The 13907-nt window shown below is 34.2% G+C and overlaps 1 protein-coding gene and 1 long non-coding RNA gene across 5 annotated transcripts; one reads left to right on the forward strand and one right to left on the reverse strand.

The window, feature by feature from the left end:
- Positions 1–3474: 3474 nt before the first annotated feature.
- LOC120077133 (F-box/kelch-repeat protein SKIP30) lies at positions 3475–7878 on the forward strand. Of its 4 annotated transcripts, none has more exons than XM_039031034.1 (3): positions 3509–3954; positions 5826–5921; positions 6503–7878. In XM_039031034.1, the coding sequence occupies exon 3, from the start codon at positions 6570–6572 to the stop codon at positions 7614–7616; it is 1047 nt and encodes a 348-aa protein (XP_038886962.1). In that variant the 5' UTR covers positions 3509–3954; positions 5826–5921; positions 6503–6569; the 3' UTR covers positions 7617–7878. The 4 variants fall into 4 exon arrangements, with proteins under 4 accessions (XP_038886964.1, XP_038886962.1, XP_038886963.1 ...); XM_039031035.1 differs by having other exon boundaries at positions 5826–5901; XM_039031036.1 differs by lacking the exon at positions 5826–5921 and having other exon boundaries at positions 3475–3625.
- An 867-nt stretch (positions 7879–8745) lies between these two features.
- LOC120077135 lies at positions 8746–11568 on the reverse strand. The gene is made up of 3 exons (XR_005481736.1): positions 11292–11568; positions 9186–11031; positions 8746–9103 (listed from the first exon to the last, which is right to left on the reverse strand). It is a non-coding gene; the product is annotated as an uncharacterized LOC120077135 (long non-coding RNA).
- Between the last annotated feature and the right edge of the window lie 2339 nt (positions 11569–13907).

Below are 13907 nucleotides of genomic sequence, written 5' to 3' on the forward strand. Positions count from 1 at the left end.
TCGTTTAGCTCGCCCAACCGTTGTTTGGTAAATTTGTATTTACTTGACGACTCTATGAGTTTCTTTTGCGCGAGAGAGAAAACTCAAAACTTTTTGCCAATTTTTAAATATTTTTTTACAAAATAGGAAAACCACTTTCCTTTTAAACTCACGTTACCATGAATTCAATAACCACCCACTCACTTGGTTATTTAAAAGAAAAGAATTAATTAATCAAATATTAATATTGTTATAAATATAAATGATAACCAACTTAATCATACTATATTTATAACCTATAGTTTTAATATTTCATCTCATGAAACCTATGAACCATAGTTCTTTTTCTATTCCATGGTACTTAATGTAAATCTCATTTACATCAATCCTCCACTAGATGTATCTTATACATCATACCGATTATATCATATATAATCAAAATACCTCTTGTCAATTTGAACATTTCAAATCAACACCAAGAACTGATCCTCAACTGAATCCATTAAGCTACTAAGGGGACCTCATGGACCTGTAACTCGAAGCTCCAACGGTACATGAATAACTGACTAAACTCTATAGTCATGAGATCCACCATCCGTTAACTTCCAGGCACTCCAGTAAAGATCGACAGCTGAACTCTCCTTACCACAAATATATTATGTGTCCATCTTAACCAATCAACAGTGCGACAACCCTTCACAGATCGCTCGTAAGTACAGCTGTGCCAATAACCGTTATGCCCCTATAGTTACATCTGTCTCCTTATGTACCACTAATTCCTCTAATGAACATAAGATATAGTCCTACTATGACTGAGTCCTCTCTTCCAAAGAGAAACTGTGGCCACTATATTCAAGCCCCAGAATCAGCCCTTAAGGAAGCAATCTCTCTACTTATCCCTGCTTCGAGAAATTAGTGAATTCCATCTTGTGGATTGAGTTCACAGCTCCCAGATCAAACAAGTCCCCAAAAAGGTAGACATGTTGAGTTGGCAATCTGGCCACTCTCACCCATACAAATCAAAGGACCGCCCTCAAAGGTAGGAGTTCTCAAAACACTCAAGATTGAGGTCGTGTCATCTATGGTCGTTTAAGTGAGATGTAAGTCTCTAGTATCAATGGTGTTATATACAGAGTCTAATTATCTCGTGGTCCAGGTCTTATACAAACTCTTTGTATAGGACAGCCTCGCTCACACGTCTCCACATGAATAGTCAGGATCTACCATCTATAGTAGTTTACAACACTTACAAACCTCTACAAAGTGGGTCGTATCCGTAGTGTCACCAGGATCAGGTATCCCACCTTAATCCTTATACTACAGACCTATTTAGGTTATCACTCAAGGCAGGATCCACTTGTATATCACATATACATGCTTAAGTTCAATCTCCTTTATTTATTGCATGACTTTCATGCAAAGGAATTGCTGCATGAATTGCACCTCATGCTTGGAAGATTGACTCAAGATTATGGTGGAATATGTGTGAGCTAGTTGAATAGAAAGTGGAAAAAATTTTATTAAAAAATTAATTATTGAATTAATTTTTTAAAATTAATAAAGATTTAAAATTTGAAAATTGATTTTAGAAATCAATTACAAAATCAAAACTGAAATGTGGAAAAATCCCACTTTTTGCCAAATGAGAAAGTTGTTAGCTAATACTCAAGATTACTTAATATGTTCATTAAATAGTCTAAAATTTATTGCTCTTTAATTTGTTACCCACATATAAATTATTATGAAAATAATTCCAACATTTAACTGCTAATAAATGATATTTTGCCACACTAATTACAAGTTATTATTCTTAAGATAGGTAAGAATCTAATATATATTTTCATATATGGTCAACAATTTCCCTTTTGGAATGTTTGCTATCGTGGCTTATCCTGATTTGTTCTAGCTCTTTATGGGTTGTTTAGGTGGAGACCTATATTTTACAAGGTCGGAATATTTAGGTGACTTGTCCCTCTAATTCTTTGTTATGGTGTTGAAGGGCTATCATCCCATTCTTAGAATAGTGTGCAGTCCTTAGTTTAGTTTTTTATTGGACCAGTTGTCTCTAATTTGTTTGGTTTGATCCTTGGTTGAATAAGAACTCTATTTTCCTACAACAAAGTAGTAGAATATATGGTTATTTCATATGCGAGTAGTTCATTTCATGTGAATGTTTATGATTTCCTTCGTCTAGATGGGTCTTTGTAGTAGAATATGGTGGTTACGATTGGGTAAGGAGATCGTGTGACCTAATTCCCTTGTTAGTTTGGAGTCTTTTTGGTCACTAGTGCCTAGAGGTTGTTGCTTCCTAAGCAACCTAAAATACCTTGGTCTCTAGCCTCCTTTGCTATGGAGGTAATAATCCATATGTTCTTTCATTCCTTAGCTTGTTATGTGGAATTATTTAGAGATGTAAGATCGTATTAACTATTGGCATTCTGATATTCTTAGTGCTCGTGTTCTTTGCATTGAGGGGATTTAGTTTCGAGACCATTTATTCTTTGAATGTCCCTTTAACCAAACTATTTGGAGGAATTTGCTTCTATGAGTGGTTGCTCCCATAAAATCTCACATTTTGGCGTAGAGTTTGACTGAATGTATCATTTTAGTGAAGTCAATAGGATAGAAAAGTTTGGAGATTTGTAGCCTGGTGTTTTGTATTTATCATATTTGGAGAGAGTGTATAATCTTTGTATCCATTGTTTGTCAGATCGTTCGATTTGATGTATTCTCATATTGTTCCAAGTGACTTAGACTTTTATTAAGGGGATTCATATTGGTTCTCCCCGTTGTGAGATGTTTCATTGACTTGTGGTGTGCGGAGGTGAGTTTGGTTGTTTTCTCTATCCTTTGCTTATAGTTCTTGCAGTTTTGTTTTATTTGTGCTTCGACTTTAGGTAATGATTTTTTTTTTTAATTAATGAAAGAAAGTAGGTTAAATAGTCATAAAGATAGACTTTTAATTATAGAACTCATGGGAAGGATTAAATTTCTAATATTTTACTTAGACTGATCATTAGTTAGTGTCTCAAACTAAGTATTGGCTTCGTATAGAGTTGGAAGTTGAGCTCCTCATCATAGGGCAAAGATTTGAACATTTACAAATTGAGATGGCCTTAAATTATGGTGTTTTTCTTTTGGAAGATTAATGGTTTACTATTTGAACATACAAACAAGATCTCAAATTGAATGAAAAGTCAAAGAGATTCTTAATAGCATTTTAAAATACACAAAATTGTTTCATAAATCACAAAACTCATTAATGAAATCTCATAAATAAAAAATAAAGCATGATTTAACTTTTTAAAAAAATTAATTTGATGAAGAAAATTAAAATAATGATATCTTGATCATCATGATAAAATATGCGAAGGATTTGAGATAGCATATTTAGAAAAATCATGAACACTCCACCAAAAACTAAAAATTTGAGAATTCTAAACATGAACAAGTCAATTTAGACACGTACAAGTAAAACCCAATAGTTAGATCGGTTGTATAAACAAAAATATGGAAGAAAAATGATTTATTTATAAGGTATAGGCCAAGGTTTGGTGCATAGTATGTGTCAACTTGGATAGGAAGAAATCAAAATTGAAGGAATTAGGGAATATCCGAATTCCCTCAAGCGCCCATTCTGTTTAGGGTAAGCGTAAGTTGAATGTAATTGAAAATTCCAAAACCTGGATTCGATTTTTCATTCTCTTTAACGCTCGCAAAACTTGGAACATTGTCATGAACAACACACACAACCTCCATAACCTTCTTTCTTTTTCTTTTTCTTTCTTTCTTGTTCTTCCTTGTGTTTCTCTGACTTGGGTTTTCTTTTAATCCGTCAAACTCTTCTTTCCGAGACCTCGGACCTTAAATCTGCATACCAATCCAACGCAACCCTTTTTCTCTTCTTTTCTGTATCTGCAATCTGACCAATATACCGCAAATTTCATCTTCTTTATTGGGGTTTTCTTCTTCCAGGTATAACTACTGCTTCTTTTCATTTCTTTCTTATTCTTTTGCAATGCTGGCTCAATACATTTTCCACCCATTTCATAATTTTTCCTTATTCTTCAACAGTTCTTGGAATTTTCTGTCTGAATCTTGGCGTTCTTTATCACCCACTTTTTCTTCTGTTGAATGCCAATTGGCGATGTAATTTATTCTTTCCTCCCCCAGTTTGCGGATGTTTGAGTAAATGACACGATTATGAGTTCAGTCGAGTTTTTATATTGTTTTCCCCTTTGGTAAAATTTAGGTTTTGCTATAATTTGTGATTGTGTATTGAGATTAGATGATGGGTTTAAATTGATTTTTGTATACGTTAGGTTGTTGGCTAGAATTTCCTTGATATTAGAGTCTGAGCAGTTTAATTCATGCGGATATAGCCTGGAAATTTGAAGCCATTCAGGCAGTTTAGGTGCAGGGTCTGGGGATCATGCACAATTGATGGAGCTTGGTACCGCATTATCAAAATGGGTTGTTGAGTTAATACTCTATTCTGTTTAGTTTGAGTGAGAGAGTTTTGATCAGAAGTCTCCTGCCTTGACTGGCATCAGTACCTCCTACTAGTCTGTTTATCAGTGCCTAGATGCCAATTTCAAGCTTAATTCTCTAGACCCGAGGTTTTATCAAGTCTTCTTCTTCTTCCTGGTTACTAAAAGGTCTCTACATTGTCTTTGAACCTTCAAATGGTTTTTGTGGAAAATCCTTACATCCTAAGAAATAAGTTCCATAATCATGTCTTGTTTGTTCATTGATTCTATCCAGATTTTCTCTACCCTAGGAATTGACATATTTTGGCTTATCTCTTTCTCTTCATTATTGAAGCAGACTAAGGAAAAGCTGAAACATTTAAGAAAGGGATGTTCCCCCTCTTATTCTTCAAATTAAGTAGGAGAGAAGATGAGGTCGTCTTCATTTAATTTGCCTAAATCTTCAATAGTTTTCTTAGCTATATGATGGCAATCTTTTGGTCTCCTTGCAGCCTTTTCACTCATATACATTATACTCTGTTTGGAGGGTTCTTTGAAACTATTATTTTCAACTTTTAATTTTTTACTAGTTCTTAAAATGTGTATTTTTAGTTTCAACTATGAACTGGGAACTCCTAGATGATGTATGTAATTACATTATAAGAGGTCTGATCTTGTTTCTAGAACCAGAAATCTTCCATCTTGGAAGAGTTTGGCAGAGGGGATACAAGTCGAGTTTAGAATGATATCATCATATAAAGATACTAGTGTAGGGAGGATGAGATGTTAGATAATTAGTTAACTTTTATATAGTCAAATTATTAATTTTTGGTTGATTTTCTTTTTTATTCATTTGTTACTTAGTACATTTATCAATTGTAAGGGTTTTAGAGAATGTTCTCTCACAATTTGAAGATGATTCTTCTTTGTTCATGGGATGGATTCCCTTATTGTTCTTGGTCATTAGTTACCTAATTTTTTTGCATCAAAGAATGTTTTTGAACCTACATTGAAATTAAGGATTCAAAGTTGCATGACCTTCATTTCAAAAAAAAAAAAAAGAAAAGAAAATGTCCAACCATAGTCGTTTATCAATTTTCCATACTTGCAGGTGTTTATTATCTAAATTTTGATACCTTGTTACCTTGTTCTTTCTTAAACTTTTGTCTTGCATGTATTATCTAATTTCTTTCTCATCTCTCTCTCTCCACACACCCCCCCCCCCCCCCCCCCAAAAAAAAAAAAAAAAAAAGAAAGTATTCACTAATCTCTTAGTATCCTGCTACTTTGGTTTCCATTTCTTTTACATATATAATCTTATTGACTTAAGTAATGATTGTACAGTCATTCGTTAATTGGAAATTTGAAATATCACAGATTGTAGTTTTTCTTCGGACTTTGTAGCTAAAGCTCATATACAAGTTTATCATTTGCACAATTTGATGGGTTGATGGTAAGCTTATTGGTTAATAGGTAAACTTGGGTACTAGAAACTTTATACAATGTATTTACTTGGAAATTTTCCTTGTGGCTTTTTTTCCTTATTTTTCCAAATGTCTTTATCAGGAAAAAGGACACCCATTATTGCTGGGAATGAGATTGCTTCTTTCTAATTGTTGGCCATTTATTGGTTGATTTCAGATTCACATTATAGTTTTGTTGGAGATTGGAATACTGATTAGGTTAATCATATCATAATTATACACCCTTTTTTTTCATTTGATTGTTTATTCGAACAGTTTTTCTTATTTCTGTATGGTTAAGGCCTTCTTAGTTTTGGAATTTATATCCATCTCTCATTTACCGTCTAGTTGCCTCTTATAATGACTTTGTTCATAGACACATTGTAAGAGTACATCAATCTCCATGTTGTGTGATGAATGTCGTTTTAAGGGTTAAAAATTCAATTTTCAGTATGCGAAAAGATGATTTCTTGTCATCTCCTAAATCGTTAATTAATGTTGAATAGTGATGCTTTCGTTTTGTATTTGCATTCAAACTGTGAGAAGGTATTTGTTTTGTTCTCTAACGTTTGAATATTCTTGGCATATCAGGTTACTTGCTTCCTGAATAAGAAACAACCTGTGGTGGATAATCATCAGAAACGAATGAAAAGTGATTATGTCTGAACTGATTGACGGTCTCCCGGACGCTGTTGCCCTTAGGTGCCTTGCACGTGTTCCCTTCCACCTCTACCCAAAATTGGAGCTTGTTTCTCACTCCTGGCAAGCTGCCATTCGTAGTGCTGAACTGTTTAGAGTTCGACAGGAGATTGGATCATCAGAAGATCTATTATGCGTATGTGCATTTGAACCTGAGAATCTATGGCAGCTTTATGACCCCCTCAGAGACCTTTGGATAACAATTCCTGTACTTCCATCGAAAATTAGGCATCTTGCACACTTTGGTGCCGTCTCCACTGCTGGAAAGTTGTTTGTGCTGGGTGGTGGCAGTGATGCTGTTGATCCGTTAACTGGTGATCAAGATAGGAACTTTGCAACCAATGAGGTGTGGTCATATGATCCTGTAATACGTCGGTGGTCTCAACGTGCATCAATGCTTGTACCACGTGCCATGTTTGCATGCTGTGTTTTGGATGGAAAGATTGTTGTTGCGGGTGGTTTTACTAGCTGCAGAAAATCAATTTCTCTGGCAGAAATGTACGATCCTGATAAAGACGTTTGGATTTCCCTGCCTGATCTACACCGTACTCACAGTTCTGCTTGCACAGGGGTAGTGATTGGAGGGGAGTTGCACGTCTTGCACAAGGGATTATCAGCAGTTCAAATTTTCGATAGCCTGCGGCTTGGATGGAGGGTTATAGATTATGGTTGGCCCCAAGGCCCAATGGCTGTTATTCAGGGTTCACTTTATGTGATGAGTCATGGACAAATTTTCAAGTACCACGGAGAAGCAAAAACAGTTAAAAAAGTTGTAGTTTCAGCATCCGAATTTCGCCAACGAATAGGGTTTGCAATGATTGGTTTGAGAGATGAAATTTACGTGATCGGAGGGGATATTGGTCCCGATCGTTTGAATTGGCACGTCAAGCCAACGTCGGATGTTGACATATTAACAACAGGAGGCGAGAGGCCCACATGGCGACATGCTGCCTCGATGACAAGATGCCGTGGGGCAATTCGAGGATGTGCTCAGTTGAGAATTTAGGACTTTACATTCGTTATTGTGTTTGTACCATGTAATTGAATTGTATTTTGGGTCTGAAATCCCTCCTACTGGCTGCCTCTTTTTGTAATCTTTGGTCTTTGATGTTAATTCTAGGGGTATATGTTGATGGATGACTCCTGGAATTTGGATCACATCGGAACGGTCTACAATCTGATAGTACATGAATATTACGAATTAGTATGATGGGAGGGTCAAATTTTCATTTCTAAATACTTGAATGGAGAAGAATGATTTGTTGGCATCCATATGTTCTTCCTTCCCCAGCTTTGTTTCATACTTTAGGCAATAGCTTGTATCTTCTTACACATTACAATTGATCAAGGCCTAAAACTTCTTCACACTGTTAGGTATCCATCAAGATCTCTCTCCTCCATATCAAGCTACCCAATGTTATAATGTCAATCCTACTTCCATTTTCAAATATTTGGTCATTTCAAACGTCTTAAAATGAAAAACATTCCCCCTCCTTTTGGGGGTGGGATCATGTTACTATCATAGTAGTAGTAGAGTAAGACTCTTCTTAAAGGCGAAAGAGAGTGACAGTCTATGGTGAAGATGTCCTGTTGTATGGTTATTGGTACTCTTTTAATCATACCATATCATTCATACATATGGATAGGTGGATGGATGATTTACTTTATTTATATCCATTTATCTTGATTCTATTTAAATTTCGCCAATGGCAGAAAATTTCCACCTATTGCTACCCATTCCAATACCAATTTTCGTTGTTGGTAATGCTTTGTTTACTCAAAGGGAGAAAGGAAATCAACAGATACTAAATAAAGAAGTCGTGTGAGATCACAAGTTACATGCTTATCTGTAGAGAACGACTTCCTTTTTATAATTCTGTGTGGATCCTACCAACTTACCATTTAAACTATTGATTATATAATTAACAGCAATCAAATGACGTGGATTGGATAATTTTCTTTTCACAAACAATGTTAAATTTTCATTCAAGGGGTAAGTCATCGTAACAGTAAGTACGACTGGCAAAGATGGTAAAACGTTTCTTATACCCCTAACCTTGCAATTTTTATCATCATAAATTTTAAGTTTCATGTTCCAATGAACTTCTGTTTTAGAAAGGCTATTAAGTTTTCACTTCTGTGGCAAAGCTTGTACGATTTCACTTCTGCAGTGCACAAACTATTCAATACATAAACAAGCCAACAAGCTGAAATAACATAAACATTACAATATTTGCTTCACTTTCTGGAATTGCAATGATAAACATTGCCCTTCAAAACAGAAAGTCAAGGCAATTACCATCCAAACTGATATGAAAACAAAGAAACTAAAAAGAGATAAGGCTCCAACGACCAACAGTAGGACTCTGACGGTGTACAGCTTTCAAATACAATGATAAACAAACACAAACGGGACCCAGGCTTCTAAGAAGAAAACTCGCAAACCAACCATGCCACTGAAACCGTCACCTGAACTGTTCACCCTTAAGTTTTCTGCTCCATGGAAACAAGGAAAGTGAACAACCGAACAAATATATATTGAAAACAGAGGAAGTTAACAATATAAAAAGCTTACCTTACATACCGTTCTGCTCCATGTGGTCAATGATCTCGTGGAAGGCGATGAACCTTGCAAAAACCAGTAAGAAAGTTCCATACTAGACAGGTACACAGATGATAAAACCAAGAGGTAATGAACACAGGAAAATGCTACACGGAGTAATTTGAAAGAAGAAAACTAGAAAGTCAACTATCACTATCCTATCCCACCTTTTCTTTCAAAAAAAACTGAAAAGGCAGCTGAAAAGGAATATTTCCTTCATAGTGTGCAGGCAAAGGAGTGAAGCTACAAGATTTAGATGAGGTATGAGAAAAAGAAAGGGATTGAGAGTGTTAAGAAAAGGAGAGATTTAACTGTCGAATAACCAATTCATCAGGGACAAGGAACCTAACCAATAAGTCATCAGACTATCTATGTAAGAAGGATAGCAGCTAAACGGAGAATATGTAAGGAATGAATGGAAAGAATGAAACAGAAACCTACAGAAATTAAAAAAAGCATTAGATTGGGTTCCTACAGTATGATACAAATTACATGACTACTTAAACTCTAGAATGGAATGGAGGCTAAGAATCTGGTAAAGACATGATGGCCAGAACAGAGATAATAGCCAGCAGATCCATGACTGCTCTTAGTAATGTTCATATGAAGCAAGATGGAAAATAGCCAGCAGATTCCTACAGTGCAGAATGAAGATTTCATTCACTACAACATTAAAGTTCACCAACAGCCTACTTCTGTCTTCCCAATATCTTTGGATTTAATCTGTGTTGCTATCACACCCTATCTTGTCTTTGTCTGCAAAAACCAAATCATGTTCTGCATTACCACAGATTAAGGTGCAACATCTGAATATTAGTTGAAAGCATCAGAGTCCATAGCTGCGATTGAAGGATGTACACCAGCACTGAAAACCAAGGATACTCGTGACTGTCCTCACTAACCAATTTATTGATTCTATATACAAACTGAAACTAACCGGCTCACAGAGTAAGCCTATTTACAGGAGCTTGATGCTCCCTGAAGTTCATTCATTGTCAACATCGAGATTAAGAATGCGACGCAGAGTCTTAGTCGCAGAGTCATCACTATGAAAGAAAAATCTGGAGGAAAAGTTTTGGTCTCGAGTTGGGGATGGAGGCGCAGACTTAGCAGATGGATGATGCATTTCAAATTCAGGGGCAGAACGAGGCAATTCCAATGAGGTGGTTCTCTTAGCAACTGAAAATTTGGGAATGGGTAGTGAACTTGGAGGTGGTGAATTGGAGTAAGTGGGTCCAGCCCAAAGCTCAGACAACGAGAAACTCCTGTCACAGAATTCTTCATGGAAAGCACTATTCTTGTTTGAGAATTTCGGTTTGATAGGAATTGGAGCACTTCTCACAGTAGCAAGTTGTTTTCTATTTTCTGAGTTGGAACTTAAACAAGCTGGGGGTGTTCTAGGAGAAGACGGGTAGACATGTTTGGTTTCAGAGGTACAAGCCTTCAAAGGAGTTGGAAGGATACCAGCTCCGGACTGGAAACTCCTACAATTCATCCCTCTGAAGTCTCGGGATGGGAGTGATCCAAATCGAGCTGGGCCATGCGGCTTGACCCGATCATAGTATTGGTTCCTATGCTGCTCAATAACAACCACTGCTTCCATAGCAAAATAACTTCAAGTCAAAGTATGTATCCAGTTTTAAGTTAAAAGAACACGATTTCAGTTTCACCCAGTAGATCCAACTTCTACAACTCAACACAAAGCTGATATAACTATACTAAAAGTCACAACCTTTGGAACAACCCTAGTTTATCTCTTCCACGCTAGATCCAAATCAAACCACGAAAAGTTATACCAAAGAAGATTCCACCTGTGCATCTGAAAAACAAAAACATAAAGAATGAAAATTTAGCCTTATCTAACCAGATCCAGAAATTAAAGCCATTTAATTGTAGGGAAAGACTTATTCAACCACAACCCAGAAAAAAAAATCAAAAAGACAAAACATCATAAAGAAAGTAAAGAGATCCAGAACCGTGAGAGAAAGAAAGAACCAAGCATCGACTCGAAGACTGATATACAGTGTTAAGAATAAAATTGTAAAAACATTTGAAGAAGAGAGTGAGAGATAAACGCACCGGAATTATGGAGGAAGTTCTTCTGTAAGATTTAAGATCTATAGAAATGAACCGTAAAGAAGATTTAGACTGAACTTCTTCGTCAACGAGCTCTACCGGCACTAATTTTTCCTATTGTTTTGGTATTTTTTTTTTGTATTTTTTGCTTTATTTTTGTTTTGCTTTTGTTTTTGTGTTTTTTTTTTTTTTTGGGAAGATTTTCTTCAGTTCAGATTAGAGTACTGCCATGGAAATGGAGATTGAGCCCCCAGTGAGGGTTTGAACCAAAATCGACGGATCTGAAATGATTTCAAAGTTGTATTTAAATATGGTGCCCAACCATCACGCTGGCCTTCTCTCTCCATGTATTCACATTTAGCCTTCTATATCATTAAATTTACCAAAGTACCACTTGTAATTCAATTATTAATAAAACATTAAAGGTTACAAATACCATTTTGGTTCTAATAAATCTTAAATTTATGCCCTAAAAGTTAAAGTGAGTTTAGTTAAGTGGTATTGGTTTACTTTCCGATTCAAGAGGCTAAAGGTTCAATCTCTCACTTTGTTGTTGTATTTAAAAAAAAAAAAAAACAGTCTCTTAAAATTGATCTTTATTTTATGTTGAACTAAAATTGATCAAACTCGAAGTATATAGATAAAAATAATATTTTAACCAAGATTAAACTATCCTTTTGGTCTTGTACTTAGTTTACCTATTTTTTAAATTTTATCGAAATTTTGTCTTAAAAAAAAAAAAAGAAGTTAAATTTTGTTGAAATTGGCAAATAGTAATAGATTTTTCATACAAAGTACACAATATGTAAACATTTTTTTCAAAATTTATAGGAAGAATACTAATAAATAATATGTTTTTTTAAAAAAGAAGAAGAAAATAGCAATAAGAAGTAAATTTAATATTTTTTGAAGGTACATGGACTAAAATTGGATATTTGAAAATATAAAGTATTCAAATTGAACAAATTCTATGGTATAATGATCAAAATAATATTTTAACCTTAAAAAGATTTAGGTTTAGTTATCAATTATCCTTCTAAACTTTGAAAAAGTTCTATTTCAATTCTTGAAATTTGAAGTTTATTTCAAAACAAATTTATAGGCTTTTATCATTAAATTTATAGAAAATTTTTTAGACAAATATACATTTTTATCCTTAGATTTTGGATCAGTTTTCATGTGATCTATAAGTTTCAAAAGGTTATACTTTTAAGCCTTTAACTTTTAGTTTGATTTCAATTTAATTCATATGTTTCAAAATATCACAATCTTACTATCGAGATTTGAGTTTTGTTTTAATTTAGTGCTTGGGTTTTAAGATTTACAGTTTTTACTTCAATTTTTCATTAATACTTTCTTTCAATATTTGACGTTAATATCTACAATTAATTTAAAATAATTATGAAGTAAAATTTTAAATGTGATTTTAGCAGCGATCATAAATATTGAAACTTAATTCATTAAAATTAAGTTTAATTCATTTTAATTAATTAATAAACATTAACACTAAAGATGAAAAATAGGCACTTAGATTAATCAAAGTTAAAAATGTAAAACTTGAAACCTTTAGACTAAATGGAAACCAACCTCGACCAAAAAGGTATTTTTTTTTTCCAAATTTTGTTTGTATATACTTATACGATTAAACCTAAATACAAATATGGAAAATAAAATACAGATAAATGAAAACCACACTTATTGTCTTCTTTCTCCTTTCAATTTCGNTATATTCTGTATGTGGGTATGTGTTTAGATTATTTCTTCACTTATATAACACAAAGTATATATACAAATTTTTTTGCCATGAATTGAACAAATCGTCTTGGGTTATTTTGAAGGGGAAAAAAATCAATTTTCAATACTTAAAATGAAACTATGATTGAAGAAGGGATATATTTTATAATTAAACCTAAAATATATATTAAAATGAAAATTATAATGATGTGGATGTCTAATAATGGAGCTGAACGTCTGTGTTTGTATAATTATGGGGACTTGCATGCACGTTGTAATATGTTTAGGGTTGTTTAATTGAAATAATAAAAGATGAGGGATGCTTGCAAATATAATATTTTGATCCAAACTAATTGCACATGTAGCATTAACTAAAAAATATAGCAAATATAACCCAATTTGATTCCAGTCCATATAAAAAAAATTAAAAAGCTCATCAGCCCACTATCAAAACCGTGCATCCATATATTGATGATTCACCTTTCCAAAATTCCTAGCCAATTGATCTTCTTCAAATAGCGATCCCTAATCCACGATCAATATCAGGGTTTAATTTTTTTTTTTTCATTTTTTTGTTTAAAAAAAAAAAACTAACCTAATCGATCTTCTTCAAACAACGATCTTCATTTCCAATATTTGCCAAAACCCTAACATCTGCCAATCGAAAAAACTCCGACGTCTCCGTTTAACATCCGTCGTCGTTTTGATATTCTTCAAGCGCACTCGTCATTGATCGTTTGTCAACCCCTTTTACACTACTGCAGAAATTAGATTACTTGACATTTTTCCAGTGTCAAGTAAAGGATATACTTGACACTTATAAAAGTGTCAAGTATAGTATGATAACTTGACTCCGAAAAAACGTCAAGTAATATGTTTCTTGAT

The sequence above is a fragment of the Benincasa hispida genome, chromosome 5 (assembly GCF_009727055.1).
Source record: "Benincasa hispida cultivar B227 chromosome 5, ASM972705v1, whole genome shotgun sequence".
Lineage (NCBI taxonomy): Eukaryota > Viridiplantae > Streptophyta > Magnoliopsida > Cucurbitales > Cucurbitaceae > Benincasa > Benincasa hispida.